Raw genomic sequence first — 16,280 nt, 5'->3', positions numbered from 1 at the left:
TTTGCAACTGTTGGATGGCATTTTGTTTTGCAGTTGCATGCTCCGTTTAACGAGGGTCGTTATTGTAATGTTGCGTGCTGGGGTCCCCAATATCTGTGGCATCTGTAAATGCATTATAAATTAGCATTAAATATATAATATTTACTCAAAGTATATGTTATCACAACTTGGGTTGGTCTTCGTTCATGGCCGTCGTCCCTAAGGACGGGTCGATCTTCGGAGTCCACTTCCCCGCTACTGTTGCGGGACGTAAGCGACATCTAGGGCATTTGTAATGCATTTAAATGGACATAAAATACATTGTTTAAATTTTGCGTCCGTTTTACCGCGCAGCTTCGGTCAGTGATGGCAAACGCCTCTTCCTATTTCTAATGGCGGCAGTATTGGAAAACGTTTGGTCTGAGGATGAACCGATTGATCGATTGATCGATAGACGGCTTATCAATTGCATCTTGAAGTAACGACGTTACTACCACAACTCCCCCACCCCATCTACCGTGCCCAACTAACGGAATGCAGCGTGTTTCTTTGATTTTTTCATAGTTTTCGCCCATGAGTAATTTCACAATATTATCTGTCAGAGCATGACAAATGTGCATCAGCAGACAGATTCTAAAGGTCGCTGTACTGCGGTTTAGTGTTTCGTGTGAGCATGTGTGTGTGTGTGTGCTTTTTCGCTGACGGCAGACCAAAACCACAGCAGCACCCGCTGCCAAAAAAAAAAAAAACAATCTTTTTCTGTTTCTCATGTCTGGACAAGCAGAAAAGCAGAAACGAGCTGAGCTCAGCCATTTGATCTCCGCCATGGTGACACACATCGATATGGGCGGCAACGCTGCAAGAATTTCTCGGATCAGAAGAAACACCATGAAGCCATGAAGGGCACACCGCTGCCCACCGCTTGCCAGGGACGGATTTCTTTGGGCCCAGGGTGCAGTAAATATGCATATGTATCTCTATATATCTGGGCGACATGTAAGTTATCATAGAGTGGTTGACCATGTTTTAAGGAATGTCTAATTCGCATTTAAGGTAAGACCTTCCGCGTCACTCCGGCCCTGGACAGCGAAGTATTGTTTACCGTGCATCATTTACGCTGATTCCATGGAACTTTCAGCAAGGTTTTTTGCTGCTGCAGCCAGAAGAGCTGCTGTGAAGAGTAGGTGCCACGGATCGGGGTCACACACATACGGAAACGATGTTCTGTCCGCGGGGTGCGTGCAAAATGCAGCAAAGCGGCCACCGACCGGCGGGGCACGAATTCGCCAACGTCAACAGTTTGCCGGCCCACCCCATGGGGGCAAAAAATCTATTTGGGCCAGTGTCGTGACAGCTGCAGTAGTCAGTCGGCGAACGAGCTCCGGCGTATATCGATCGATCTTCTATCCAAGAGCGATACCTGTCCGAGATGAGATTGCAGTGCCTGTTGCTTCTGGTGCCACTCCTGGCGCTGGTGCTCTGTGGCCAGGTCCTTGGCCAGGAGACGCCATCGCAAGCCACGGACACAACGAAAGATGCTGCCGAGCAGGAGATCTCTGGCAATGGAACAGCCGCCGACATGAGGCCACGCTTTCCCACTGAGGAAACGGTGAGTATTCGAATCGGGAGTGTTTGATCCTAAGTGAAGATTGTTTACCCCCCTCGTCCAGATTCTCAGCCAGATGCCGCCCATCACACCAATCCGCAGCGGAGTGCCCTCCATAGATGCTTTCTACATGCTCTTCCCCGCCTTGGGCAGCCTCCTGCGCTGGGGAGCGCTCTTTCCGGCTCCAACGATGCTAGGCGCCGTGCCCGATTCCCTCCAGCCGACGGCGGCGGCATCCAAGGTGGTCCTAGTCCTGGCCGACGATCCCACAGCCAAGACTCGTGTCACCCGCCAGGATGCACCACCAGCGCCGAACGCGTTCGGCCAGTTGCTGGCCCAAATGCCGAACCCAAACTTTGCCCAAGGCTGGATGAATCCAGCGAACTTCAATCCGGATAGCTTTAACCTCGGACAGATCGCCCCCAATGTGGGCCAGGCTCTTACCAATATGCAGCTGCCACCCATGCCGCAATTCGGATTCGAGAACATCTTGGGTGCAGCTCCTCCACCGCCGCCCGCCGTTGTGCCGCCACCCCCCGCAGAACCTGCCCCGCCCGCAGCCCCAGCCGCCGATGAACCAGCTGCCCCAGTGGCAGCTCCGAATCCCTTCTCGTTTCTGACTCCCAACAACTTTGATGTCAATCAATTGCTGGGTCAGGCTCAGCAGGCCCTGCCACCAATGCCACCGATGCCAGCGATGCCCAGCAACGTGGATTTCTTCAGCAATCTGCGACAGATGTGGCCGGGAGGACCGCCCGCCAATCCTGGCCCTGCGCCCGGCTCTGATGGCCAGGCCTCGGACATATCCGAGGTGCGAGTTAGGCCCGAGGCGGCCGACTCGCAGGAGAACGACCTGGATGACAAGGAGCGGGTGCCATTGCTCTGGTTTCGCATGCCCATGAACCGTCAGGGCGATGAAGGCGAGGCCAAGCCGCTGGAGGATCTGCGTGTCGAGGCGAAGCTGAGAGCGTTCGAGCGCCAGGTCATTGCCGAGCTGAAGATGCTCCAGCAGATTGAGCGCGTGGCCAAGGAGATGCGCTCGAGCGCCACTTCCAGCAGTGGTAGCCCTTATAAAGTCTCCTATCCCCTGAGTCGCACCCCCGTCCACAAAATCACACGGGCGGACATTGAGCGGGCCCTGCGCGATGACTACGTCCGACGTCTGCTCCATAAGGAGGCGCAGCGCAAGTCGCGCGCCAACCACGCCGCCTTCAAGCGCCAGACCATGCCCTCGGAGGCGTCCATGTCCAAGGAGGATATTGTGAAGATCATGGCATATGCCTATCGCATGGCAACAGAGCAGCAGTCGGCAGCCCAGGAGAAGAGCAAAGAGGACAAGATCTATGCCGCCTACCGAGCCACTGGAGAGGCGCAAGGGAAACCAGAGAATCCGCAAATGATGCAGCACCAGCCGCGACAGATGCAGCAGCAGCAGCCCATGCCTCAGATGCAGCAGAGGCAGTGGGAAGCCGAGAAAAACGAGGCCAAAATTCAACAGAATCCCATGATGATGCAGCAGAGGCAGTGGGAGGCCGAGCAAAACGAAGCAAAAATGCAACAGCAGAGGCAGATGATGGCGGAGCAACAGCAGCAGCAGAACCCCATGATGATGCAGCAGAGGCAGTGGGAGGCCGAGCAAAACGAAGCAAAAATGCAACAGCAGAGGCAGATGATGGCGGAGCAACAGCAGCAGCAGAACCCCATGATGATGCAGCAGAGGCAGTGGGAGGCCGAGCAAAACGAAGCAAAAATGCAACAGCAGAGGCAGATGATGGCCGAGCAACAGCAGCAGGAGCAGCCCATGATGATGCAACAGAGGCAGTGGGAAGCCGAACAAAACGAGGCCAAACTGCAACAGAACCCCATGATGATGCAGCAGAGGCAGATGATGTCGGAGCATGCTCAAATGCTGCAGCAGCAGGTACAGAGGCAGATGATGGCAGAGCATGCGCAAATGCAACAGCAGCCCATGATGATGCAGCAGCGAATGGAGCAGCAGCCGATGATGATGATGCAACAGCCCGTGCGTATGGAGCAGCAGCCCATGATGATGCAGCAGCGACAAATGGCGGTGGCGCCTCCGCAAATGCAACAGAATCCCATCATTCAGCAGCAGAGGCAGTGGGAAGCCGAGAAAAACGAGGCCAAAATGCAGCAGCATCCCATGATGATGATGCAACAGCAAAGACAGATGACAATGGATCCCATGCAAATGCAGCAGCTTGACATGAGGATGCAGCTCAAGAATGAGGATCCAATGCATGCAGCCCGTCAGTGGGGCGAGCCCCAAGGTGAGGGCCAACAGGAGGGTACCAACGCAGCAGAAGAGGGTGAATCGCTGCTGGGCGAGGCAGAACCGCAGATGCCGGAGGTACCTGGCCAGGCACGCCACAAAGGTAATCTCTTTGGCGTATTCCGTAGCCGTGTTCGTGACCGTGACCCAACCTTATCATCTCCAGGAGTCGATGTTCTGGGCCTGGGCGGCAACAAGCGCAAGAAGTCCAAGCATGGCCAAGGATCGCCCACTGTGATCAACTACTATGCCGTACAGCAGCAGCTGCCACGTCCACAGCCGGTGCCCAGCTATGGTACCAGCTACGGTGGCGGCGGCTACGGATCGAATGCTTATGGAGGCGGCGGCTACTCGAGCTCCGGCTATCGGGCTGCCCTGGGCAATGAGGAGGTCGACGAGATGCTGCGACAGCACCAGACGATGGCGAGGGTAAGTTGAAACCTATAGAAGCCTCTCCTCCAGCATACACCATACACCATACACCACACACCACTAGCACCCACACACCGCCACGAATACACGTAGACACCTCCGTAGTTGCCTTCATTTGAACCATTTCATAAGATTCATTCGCCTTTCTTTTGGTTTGGTCTCTCTCTCCGTGGTCCTCCTCATGTCATTAAACAGGCGACGCATTTCAGACAATAAACCCCGGCAATCCCAACGGAGTGCAGCAGCAGCAGCAGCAACAGCAACAGCAGCAGCAGCAGCGAAGCATTAACCAGACGACCCCACAGACGACGCCACCAGCAACACCGCAACAGCGACTACACAAAAGGTTAGCCATCTTTCACAGATCTTTGGGGAATGTGGCCCACAAGGGTTGCGGCTGTGCCAGCTCCCATTGCCGCTGCGGCAGGGGATGCCAATGTAGCGGCGCTGGAGAAGCAGGTGCTACCCAGGGCTGTCGCTGTCGAGGCGCTCGCCGTCGAAGCGGCCGCCATCGACGCAATGCCGAATACGGTACCCTGGAGACCATCGATGAGAGTTCTTTGAACGCTCTGCGGCGGGAGTACAAGCTGGGCCTGAAGGAGATCACTCTCAGTCCGGATGAGGATCCTGCCGAGGCGCTGATGCGCTACAATGCCGCCTCCATACGTGAGGCCCTGGAGAGGGCCAGTCAAGAGCCGCTGGAGATTGGCGGAGATGATTATGCCGAAGGCGTTCAGCAGGAGGAGGAGCTGCAGCAGCAAGACCATCACCAAGACCGGAGCTACATTCCACAGATGTCCACCACAACGGAAACGATAACCACAGCTTTAGGAGCAAAAGAGGCTCCTAATCCGGAAATGCAACAGGATTCAGCGGTGGCCGCTTCACATCCAGGAAACGAAACACTTGCAAATCATTCCCAATATTCAGAGGAGGAGATCGAGCATTTGCACAGCATTATTGCAGAGCTGAAGACGGAGCTGGCGCTGCTCACCGATAAGTTTCTGAGTCTGAAGAGCAATGTTGCTGCTTCCAAGGTGGAGAAGAAAGTGGAGCAGGAGAAAAAGGTAGCAAAAGTAGAGAAGCAGCTCGAACAGGACGGAAGCCCTGAGACCACCACAGCAAGCGTTGTCCAGGCAACCACCACAGAAGCCGCTGATCCCACCAGCACTAGCACAGCCAGAGCCAGAGCCAGCACCAGCCCCACCCCAAGGCAATTCCCAACCAAACTGAAGCATGCCAATGCCATTGCTAAGACAGATGAGGACCAAGACGGTGTTACTGCCTCCGCCTCAGACCTGGCCATGTCCCATATGGAGTACGAGGATGAGAAGACCTGGCAGCGAATGCTGGCCAACCGCGGCTACGACACCGAATACCTGACAAAGTCTCACGAGCGTCAGTTTGCCGAGGGCCAGGACATGGAGCTGCCCAAGGGAAACAGTTACGAGCCGAATGGCTCCACTGAAGACGCCTCCTATCCCTATCCCGAGCGGCAGACCGATTCTGAGAACAAGGCCAAGCGCTCTTCTACCCAGTCCTCCAGCAGCGTCAAGCAGCAGGCGGCGCTTCTAAATGCGGCACTGGACGATGATGATTTCGACTACAGTGTCGCCGCCGCCGCCACCACACCCAGTCCATATGCGATGCGGGGGAAGTTTGTGCGCCGCCGGAGCACGGCAAGCATTGTGAAAAGAGGGGGCAGAGGACACAGCGACAATGGCTGGCAGCGGGCCACGCGGCAGGCAAAGCTAACCACCAGATTGAAGCCGGTGACGGAGCCAGTTGGGGGCTCCCGTCATGTGGCCAGGCTCAGCGGCAGTAAACTGGACCAACTGGTCGACGTTCTAAACGATCTCCTCCAATTGCAGCTTCAGCGCGAAATGCAGACCTCGGGAAGAGAAGTAGGGGGAACAGCAGGCTCCAGTGTCCAGTCCAAGCGACCGAGCAGCAGCGTCTTGAAGCGCAAGCGAGTGCGACGCAGGCAGCAGAAGCCCCCCACCATTATCAGCTCGAGCCCTCCTCCATTATAACCATTATATTAATCGTAACCATTTAACCATAACCATAGTCAACATTAAGGGCCACGCCCAGCCCTGGCATGGGCAAGGTGTCGGGCCATAGATATATAAGCCATCTCTCATAGATCACAATCATTCGAATCACTAATCAATCATGCATCCTTTCTTCATTTTTCATGGCATGCCACACATCGTCCATCTTCAGTCAATCATCAGCATCAACCGCATTTGAATCCGCATCCGCATCCGCATCTGAGACCGAGTCCGATCCAACTTTGGGCTCCAAATACACCTACAGCGAGGGGCTATTGCATCCGTATATGGGTCTTCTGCCAGTGTCCCGACCCGACGATCCCTGGACCCACAAGGCTTACGATCCCCACCATGCCCTGTACACCGGCGGCGGCAGCTATGCGGCCTACCTCAAGGACAGCGATGGGCGGCGTCGCCGGGATACGCACATCATGCCCCAGATTCCGCAGCAGAGAAGCCTACTCACACCCGACATGCTGGAGCGCCTGTTGCGCATCAAAATCGAGTTCCAGCGACGCTTTCCCCATCTTTACAAGACCATGCTCAGCCACCACACCAACCAGACCCGCGTAGAGGTCCAGCCACCTTTACTGGGGAGGAAGACAGCCGCAAAGAAACGCAAGCCCAAGTATGAGTCGGAGGAGGGGCCCGTTTACGAGCTGGGGGCCGCCGAGCGGGGACTTTTTGAGGAGGAAGAGGAGGATCAAGCGGAGGCAGAAACTGAGGTGGAGGATATAGAACCGGACCTGGATCTGAAGGAGAACCAAGAGTCGAGCGACAACAAAAACAGCAACAACAATAACAACGACGACGACGATGATGATATGGACAACTCTGGCAGAAATGATCAGGATGACAACGAACTCGATTACTTTAGATTCGATGATGATACGGATAATGTTGATGATTCGTCTTTTGTTATTCCAAAATAAAACAAACCAACAACTTTTAGTGAAAACACTGCGTTTTGTAAGCATAGAATTCATTCCTTACAGGAAGAAGGGGAATCGAACCAAATCTTTAGGCTTCCAATTGGAAGTGTCCCTATCTAACTAGCTAATCGAACGAGCAGGAAATTAATTTCAAGCAATACGGATCCTTAAGATCACTCAAGATGCATAGGGGTATTTATTGTACAGCATTTGTATAATTTATATGTGTTTTATGATGTCTGACCTTGTCTAGCCTTGGTCATTGCTGTTGTGGAAAATGCTGTGTAGGCTGTAGTTGTACGCAATGGTGGAAAAAGTATCGGTGCAAAAAAGAGATCTGTATGGGCTCGTGTTGGTTCATTTGATGGTCTAGCTGATCCTGCTCCAGTATCTGTTGGTTTTGATTGTTGATTATGCCCCAGATTCCGAGTTCGCTTCTCTAGATCCAGATCCTGTTGATGTATGCAGCCGCATACTCTGCAAACGTGGATGAGGCCTTCAATTAAAGTTGGCGGATTTCCTTTGTGCAGAAGAAAGTCTTCAAATTCCCGACTTCAAATCGGAGTTCTTTCCAAATTATATTAGGGGGCAGAAATGGCGACCAATTGCAGTACTTATAGCTGCTACGCTAGTTTTTCAACCTGCTGTTCCCATCGTTTTTGGCTTCCTTATATTCCTTCCCTTTGCTGCTCGATGCGAGCGTTTTCCTCCAACAAAAAGTTCTTAAACTCCTTCAGGCGTCTGATTTCCTGCATACGAAACTCCAGTTTTCCAACGGAATCAGATAGCTGTTCCCCCATCGCGTTCAGCTTTTGGCGCATCTGCAACCAGAGCTAGAGAATAAGCATAGTTTAGAGGCTATCCCATGACCACGCACCTGATCTATCAGCGTGCCCTTGTTGACAGACTCCAATAAAAGTTCTACATAAGCTTTTTGGTTTTCAGTATCCTTCAGACGAAGGGTGTTGATTTCTGCGTTGTACCTGCATAGCATCATCTGGTCGCGATTCGTCTGTGCCTTCAACTCGTCCACCAATTGCTGCGATTTGTATATATCCGACTTCGCAAGGTTCAGATCTGCAAGCACATGCTGCACACTGCGGATGTCAAATGGAAATATTTATTTGAGTCTGCACCCAAGTTACCCGTTAGTTGGGCGCCTCACCTCATGGCGGACATGGCCGATGTCTTATGCATGTCCATAGCCTGCTGGACTTTAGCTATCAAAAAGTGAATCCACATACTACTTTTTTTCAGGTCATCCACACGTTTTTGCAAATTCTGTATAAGCTCGCTATCCTCCTTCCCCTTGCTTTCGAGAAAAGATATATGATCCTTGCTACTTTTGAGCTCTTTCCGTGTCCGGACAAGCTCAGCACTCAACTCCTCGAACTGGTGGTTACTGTTTAAGGATAGACAACTTAGATACAGTTCATATGAGATATGGTTGATCCACTCACAGAGTCATTTCCTTGTCAGATTCGATGGCGTTGTCCTTATTCATCAGCTGCCTTTCCAATTCGTCTCGTTGTGCCTTGCTGGCGCTCAGCATCTCCTGCAGCTCCTCCAAATTCGAATGATGGTTTTCCTGATCCTCCTTAAGCCTTGCCTTGAGCCGATTCATCTGTTCGTTGTGATTCTCGGTGATCTCTAAGATTCGCGCCTCCATGACCTCCTTCTGTTTCTGCAGCTCGTCTATCTTGCGGTACATATGCAGGTCATGCTCATCCTGTTGGCCTTCAGTTGACCTACAAACCAGATCGATACTCTTCACGATGGTGCACACTTTGCGTTTCTATCGATAAAAGGGAGAGGCCTGAGCCGTGAGCTCTACGAGTGACTGATTGCCGCATTCATACCAGAAGACCCTCTAGGCTGACTTGGAGCTTCTCCTTCTGTTGGGACGCCTCGAACTCGTCGTTGGACAACTGGACGCACTCCAGTTGGTCGAAGAGCAACATGAAGCCCGAGTTAACGGCAGCCTCGCAACGATCCTTAAGATCTTGCACACTCTCGGCGGCTACAAAAAGAAAGGCACTGATGTGTTATGCTGTGCGGCGTGGGAATTGAATCCATGGAGACTCACGCAAATTCAGGGTCAGATCATCATTTTTGACAAGCCACTTGTTGTTCTCGTCGAGCACAAGTGGCATAAACTTGTACGTGCCAATCATCTCGGACTCCTGCGGATCTAATGACTCCAATGAGCGTATAAAATCCGATTGAAGGGATTTCAGAATCTGGTATTGTTGCTCAATGGGCCTCAGACGATTTTTCTCGATGATTCGCATGTGGCTTTCACCTTGGACTACAAGAGAGCTAAAAAAAGCACTCGACGGAAATAAGAGGAGGGGTTGAACCTACGTGTGCCGACCACGGTAGTGTCTTCCGTCGTTACGAGGCTCGGGGGCTGTGCAGCAGGTGCGCTTGCGTCTTTCCTTGGGCTCGGGATCTTGGAGTTGGACTTCCCTGGGTCTGTCTTAGGCTCGTCGTCCGACCCCTGGTCCGTGTCCGAGTCCATTACCGAAATGGGCGGTGAGGCACTGCTGCCATTAAACTCTCCTGGAGTGCCACTTCCAGAATACCTACCAAGTGACATCGACAGCCTGCGTCGGGGAGGCGAGCCTGATTCTTGACCCGCGGCCTGGAGAATATTCCCTTTTAGTTGGCTGAGGATCATCCCCCCCCCCCACCGCCTTCTATTGAAGCAACTCACCCATGAATTATTCACCAAGGCGCGAAGGTTGCTAGCCTTAGTGTCTGTAATGGATTGAAGAGGAGCTTTAATAGTTGGGTTTTACAAATGCTATCAATGCTGGCAACTCACGACGAATTTTTGTTGAATTTCGTGGCATTTTAGGCTTCTAAATGGTGTTTTAAAAGAAAAACAAGAACAAATTATTAACTTTAAAATTTTTACTGTAGTTTGGAAAGTTCGGAAAGTTTGTTGAATGAAGATTTATATAATGCTATTGACAGCCATAATGTCATACTGTTGAACAACCTGCTGTGACAGCGAAGGCCTATGTTGCTCTTACTACGATCTGGCTTTTGTTTCAGATTAATTCATGGCCGTTGTAGGGTATCCCCTTAGTGGCCAAAATCGACACTCATCATAGGCCTAGTACGAGGTGCATTCCGTTTCGATGAGTTCCATGACTTGCAAGTATTACTCAAGTCACTCCCATTTCCTCCTCATCTTCGAAGGCAAGTGGTCTCGGCACACGCATACACCACGATATCCCACGGCTTACATCTGGCAGTACTGGGAGATGGCCACAGCTCCATGCACGATAGTGCTTCTGATTTCCTCGGTCACCATTGTGGATAGACATCTAATGAGATAGGTGTAGGTGTCTCCAGACTGAAGTTATTCTAGACAATAGCCTCCGTAATGGATAGCTGAATAGTACCATTCATATTCTTGTACTTTTAGGTGCGCCCCTGAAACGACTCTCGTTTTGTGCCTTAACCCATCGTTCAGATATCTGTAATTAAGGGAACACGTAACCAACTCAATAAGCGTCGATATACCCAAAGGGAATCCCAGATAATTTGACATGATTAATGAGAGCCATTCCAAAGATTTCCCTTGGGGCCACGAGTTCCAGGCCAGGAACCAGTCGAATCAAAAAAGCACTTGCGAACTGGAGACATTTCCCAAGCAATCGTCGGCTAGCTATGCGGATCCGCTTGTTACATTGCCTTCTATGGCTGTTCAGTCTGGCTTTTTGGATTGCGGGCACCGCTGCATCAGGATCTGGACTAGCAGAGGCCCTGGCCCAGGTGGTGCACCGCTCGGAGATGGCTGGCAGAAAGACCCTATATATACACCTGCAGACGAGCGTCGAGTCAGCACGCCCACACCTGGAGGAGCTGCTAACGCAGGTGCTTCAGGAGCTGCCATCCACTACGCTGCCCCGTCGGATATTCTCTCAACAACCCATGGAGTACAAGCCGTATGTGCACGCTGTCCTTCTGCTGGTCAACGATCTGCAGGCCCTCCAGCAGCTCTATGGAAAGCTGCGCGCCACCCAGGACCTCTCGCATACCCTCATCTACATGTCGGGTCCATCGCAGGCCTACGAGGAGGAGGTGCAGGGGGCTCTGCGTCTCCTGTGGCGCCTTAGCGTGCTCAATGTGGGTCTAGTGCTGCGCACTCCCGGCAGTCATCTCATAATGGTCACCTACTACCCCTTTAGTCCGGTGCACGGCTGCCAGGTGATCACGGCCAGCATTGTGAATCGCTACCAGGACGAGACCAGGCGCTGGGCCAGCACCGAGTACTTTCCCCCCAAGCTGGTCAACTTCTATGGTTGTGTCCTCACCTGCGCCACCTGGGAGGATATGCCGTACCTGGTGCTGCGGCGAGAGCTTCACGCTGGGGACCAGCCTGGCGGCGGCAATGGATTCGTAGGCATCGAAGGAGCCCTGCTGCAGTTTCTGGCGGATAATCTGAACTTTACCGCAGGCCTCTACTGGATGAACAAGGAGGAGGTGCTGGCCACTTTTAACGAGAGCGGCTGGGTGTTCGATGAGGTCGGTCTTCAGTCTTCAGTCTTCAGTCATGTTTCCATTTTATAGCTTGAGGCCTAATAGTTATCCCTTGCAGATCTTTGGCCAGCATGCGGACTTCTCATTGGGTGGATTCCACTTCAAGCCAAGCGTCGGCAGCGAGATACCCTACTCGCAGTCCACCTACTACTTCATGAGCCACATAATGCTGGTGACCAATCTGCAGAGCGCCTACTCCGCCTACGAGAAGCTGGCCTTCCCTTTCCATCCGCTTGTGTGGCAGGCCACCGGCCTGGTCCTGGCCCTTGGCTGTCTCCTGCTCCTGGGAATCGATCGCCGCTGGCAGGTGGTGCTGCCCCAGCATCCCTACTATCAGTTTTTGGTGCTCTCCATGGGCGGCAATATGCCGGATTGGGCCATCCCACGGAGGGTGTCCGGTCGTCTACTGCTGCTGACCTGGCTGTTCTCCACCCTGGTCCTGCGGGGCGCCTACCAGTCGGGCATGTACCAGCTGCTACGGCAGGACACGCAGCGGAATCCTCCCCAGACGATTGCCGATGTGCTCGCCCAGCGCTTCACCATACAACTGATGGAGGTGAATGCTGCCCGCATCCTGGACAGCCTACCGGAGCTGCGGCCCGAGCAGATGGTCTACCTCAGCGGCAGCGAGTTGCAGTCCTTTCTAGCGCTGGCCCAGAGCAGCGGCTCCTCCGCCCGCCTGGCCACGCTCACGCCGTACGAGTACTTCGGGTACTTCCGCAAGGTGCATCCGATGAGCCGGCGCTTGCACCTGGTACGGGAACGCATCTACACCCAGCAGCTGGCCTTCTATGTGCGGCGACACTCGCATCTGGTGGGTGTGCTCAATGGGCAGATCCGGCATGCGCATGCCCATGGATTCCTCGAGCACTGGACGCGCCAATATGTCAGCGCTGTTGATGAGGCGGATGAGAGTGTGGCGAGGATTTCATCCACATCCTACAGCACTCTGGACGGCATCGATGGCGATTCGCTGCTGTCCGACACGGAGGAGGAGCAGTCGATAGCGGGCCGTCGCAATGTGCTGTCCATGCTGGAGTTGGCGGCACTCTTCTGGCTAATCCTGTGGGCCAATCTCTTTGCAGTTGTGGTCTTTGCCTTGGAGCTTGTGCTGCACAGTCGTACCAAGTGGAAAGATCTGAGAAAAGTTTAATAAATATTTAAAGCAACGCAATCCTCAGGAGTCCTTTCGCTGGCTAAGGCAACTTCTTCCTTCTTCTATCATTCGAAAAGAGACCACACACTGTGGTACTTTTGCGCTCCCCGAACGAAGGCAATACACATATAAATAATGCTGGATTTATTTGCGGACCAAACGTTTTAATTAAATTACTTCATAATCCCCCGAACCAGAGGACACTTCTCCACATCCATTGGGTGCAACAAAGGCCCCCCTTCCCGCTCCTGCTCCCGCTCCCGCTCCCGCCACGCTCCCCATCCTTTGTCCTGCCCAGCCATCCCATTCCATCCCATCTCATCTCATCCCATCCAGATGGGCTCCAGGCACGGGACACGGGGTGGATAGTTGGGCAAAGTGTTCGCTGCTCGTATCGTAAAAACGCAAAACGTTTTATCTAAAAGCGATAAATTTTCAAAACCAAAACTTGCGCAAGCGAATCAACCCCCACCGATCTAACGCCCACCCATTCACCAGGCCCCGCAACGGTCTGTGGTGCCACTATAGTGGTGGGGCGCCGCCACTCATACTCATGCCACCTCATGCCTGGTGCCTCGTGCCTCTTGCCTCTTGCCTCTCTCCCACCACACACATAGACATCAATTTTGTGTGTGCTTCTTGCTGGCAATCCTTGCAACATTTGCGGCTGCCGTTGTCGCCATCGACTGGTTACATGTAAGTGCTGCCATTGCTGTTGCTGCTGCCCCACTCTGTCCTGTGCCACACTCCGAGCCCACTCTCTGAGCCCATCGCCACCGCCATTGCCAGCTATAGCTCCAGCTCCATTCCAATCTCTTGCTGCTTTGCTTATCGCCTCGCACATTTGAGCTTTTTGAAATTTCTTGCCACAAAAACTGTCTGTAATGGGCACAGCGTTGCCCGGCTTCCATGGCTTCCCGTCTTACCCATCCTGGCCGCGCCAAGTAGTCAACGACATCGTCTTCGTCCTTGTCGTTTGCTGGAAATTCAAGTAAATGTATTGAACTTAAGCTCATTGCCTCCGATGTCGCAGTCAGTGTCTGAAACGATACATCCCTTTCGCCACCCATTCCCATCCGCATTCGTATCCCATCTAGGCCCCGCTCCCACCAGTCGCCCTTAATACGCTGCGCTGTTTAGGAGAAAAGCTAAAAAAAAAGACGAAAAACTTTATGCAATTCCTTTTATAAAATGTTTCCTATTTTTGGTTTTTATGCATCATTCATGGTTGGTCCTGGTTGGCCGATGAAAACGGGGACAAACTTTTTGAGCAGTTTACAAAAAGTGACCGAGCAAACGAATACATTTCGAAAAGGCTGCAAGCAATCGATAGCATTAGGTCGACCTATGTAATTACTTTTCCCTCCCCCATTCCCCTGATATTTGGATTGTAAATGATTTGCACGTAGAGGGCTCGCCCAGAGCTATGGCTTGGGGCTCAGCTCAACTATCAGATCCGTTACCCAGCCGGCAGCGCTCCAGTGGCTTTTTGCAGCTCAGTCAGTGGCGATGGCGTCTCGTCTGGACTACTCTCGGCAATTGCCACTGCCACTGCCACTGCCACAGCCAGTGGCGCACTAACCAGAGGCACTAGCTGTGGCAGTGGCAGTGTGGCAATACTTTGGCTCGTTTGCCAATGAATTTTTATGGCGCGACTTTTACGTCAGCATCAGACGGGGCGGGGCGGGGCGATGCGGACCAGAGGGCCGAAGTATCTGAATCTGATGGAGCGGAACTCTTCAAGGCGAGACATGGCTGCTCTAAACAAACATATTCATGACAAGATTATGCCGGGTGTTGCAGTGTTGGGGAACGGGATGACCTCGACTGCTATTGCACTTAAAAATTAGAATTAAAGGAGCGACCTATTCGGGGGAGTATTCCAGGAATTGTCGCCCAAATGGCCCTGGCTGCAGCCACTGCCAATTTCCGGCCGCGAAATTACATCTAATTAGCTAATCAACACAATTATGCTGCAACCTGGGGCCAGGATGCGTACGGTGCGCACACACAGACAGTGGCACAGCCACAGAAACAGACACAGACCGGGTTTGGGGCACGCAGACCAGACCCGAGTTCGATGGTTGTTGTTCATCATTGCAACGAAACGGAAGTTGCCCAGACACAGGCAACAAAACCAAACACCATCATCATCATCATCATTACCGTCGACAACATCGATGATGGGTACTCGGTTTAGTCGGCGGCTGGCTGAACAGCCGCCACATCCGCACATCCGCACATCCGCATATCCGCATATCCGCCCTCTGGCTTCAAACTACCGCACTATCGCATAATGTGGCAAATGTTGCCAATACAACGCGCCTCGTGGCCTCATTACAGCTCGCTGAGGTGCTAAATGGAATCTCTGAAGTGGTCGAGACGAGCTCCACAGAAGCGTACACTTGGTTTTCCCCCTTCTGGCTGCAATAATTATTGGATATGATTGATTTTCAATCATAACGGAAGCTAAAACATCAGTATTTAATTCTACCAAAACAATGGGAAACATCAGAAGGATGTCTGAGAGTTTCCCTTACATTATACTCTTGGATTACCGTGGATTCTGATCCCATGTAACGTTCATTGCTGCTTCTCCTTATGTAATGGTCCCCAGCTGCATATGTGGTCTTCACCCAATTATCCAGTGCCATTCGTTAGCTCATTAAGGGAGCCGGAGCGCAGCGGTAGTCGTCTCCAGCCATCGTTGCCACGTCCATCGTCCATCGTTCACCGACCATCGTCCATGGTTAATATCCTGTGTCAACTGTTGTCCATTCAATTTGCATTTTTGCAATTATTTCAATTAAATCGACAAAAGAAAACGTCTGGTCCGCAAGGCAAGGCAGTGGCAGAGACAGCGGTAGAGCCAGGAGCAAGGCGAACCGTGGCAAGGCATGGTCGATGATTGGGTAGCAGACCGTTGGGGAATATAATTTCCTCGCGCCGGATGTCACAATGAATACGCATTAATAAGTGCATACACCCACACACACACACACACACACACACACACAACCTGGTGTATTCATACATATACAGTCATATTATATAACTACCTTATTCATGCGATATGTTTGCATATCCTCTCCCCATGGTCGGACATGTTTACGATTTTCGAACTCCCGCCGAGCCGCAGCGAAACGACACGAACGGAATGGAATGAGCCCCATGCTTGCCACATTCTTTTGTGCCACTGACACTGCTGTCGTTGCTGCTCTTGCTGCTGCTGTTGCTTTTGTTGCTATTGTTGCTGCTGTTGCTGCTGTTGCTG

General features: G+C 52.5%; 2 protein-coding genes across 3 annotated transcripts; both read left to right on the top strand.

The window, feature by feature from the left end:
- The first annotated feature begins 1,361 nt into the window (after positions 1-1,361).
- LOC6597642 (defective chorion-1 protein, FC125 isoform) lies at positions 1,362-7,322 on the top strand. Of its 2 annotated transcripts, XM_026993117.1 has the most exons (5): positions 1,362-1,588; positions 1,650-3,981; positions 4,045-4,307; positions 4,520-4,656; positions 6,537-7,322. In XM_026993117.1, exons 1-5 carry the CDS (start codon positions 1,409-1,411, stop codon positions 7,294-7,296), a joined length of 3,672 nt encoding a protein of 1,223 aa, XP_026848918.1. In that variant the 5' UTR covers positions 1,362-1,408; the 3' UTR covers positions 7,297-7,322. The 2 variants fall into 2 exon arrangements, with proteins under 2 accessions (XP_026848918.1, XP_026848919.1); XM_026993118.1 differs by lacking the exon at positions 6,537-7,322 and having other exon boundaries at positions 1,363-1,588; positions 4,506-4,588.
- Positions 7,323-7,476: 154 nt separating this feature from the next.
- LOC6597639 lies at positions 7,477-13,003 on the top strand. The gene is made up of 4 exons (XM_002022706.2): positions 7,477-7,997; positions 10,579-10,610; positions 11,066-11,835; positions 11,909-13,003. Exons 1-4 carry the CDS (start codon positions 7,891-7,893, stop codon positions 13,001-13,003), a joined length of 2,004 nt encoding a protein of 667 aa, XP_002022742.2. The 5' UTR covers positions 7,477-7,890.
- Positions 13,004-16,280: the final 3,277 nt, after the last annotated feature.

Source organism: Drosophila persimilis, unplaced genomic scaffold, assembly GCF_003286085.1.
Source record: "Drosophila persimilis strain 14011-0111.01,24,50 unplaced genomic scaffold, DperRS2 tig00000804-arrow-arrow-pilon, whole genome shotgun sequence".
NCBI classification, from domain to species: domain Eukaryota; kingdom Metazoa; phylum Arthropoda; class Insecta; order Diptera; family Drosophilidae; genus Drosophila; species Drosophila persimilis.
This window is presented reverse-complemented; position numbering and strand designations above follow the sequence as displayed.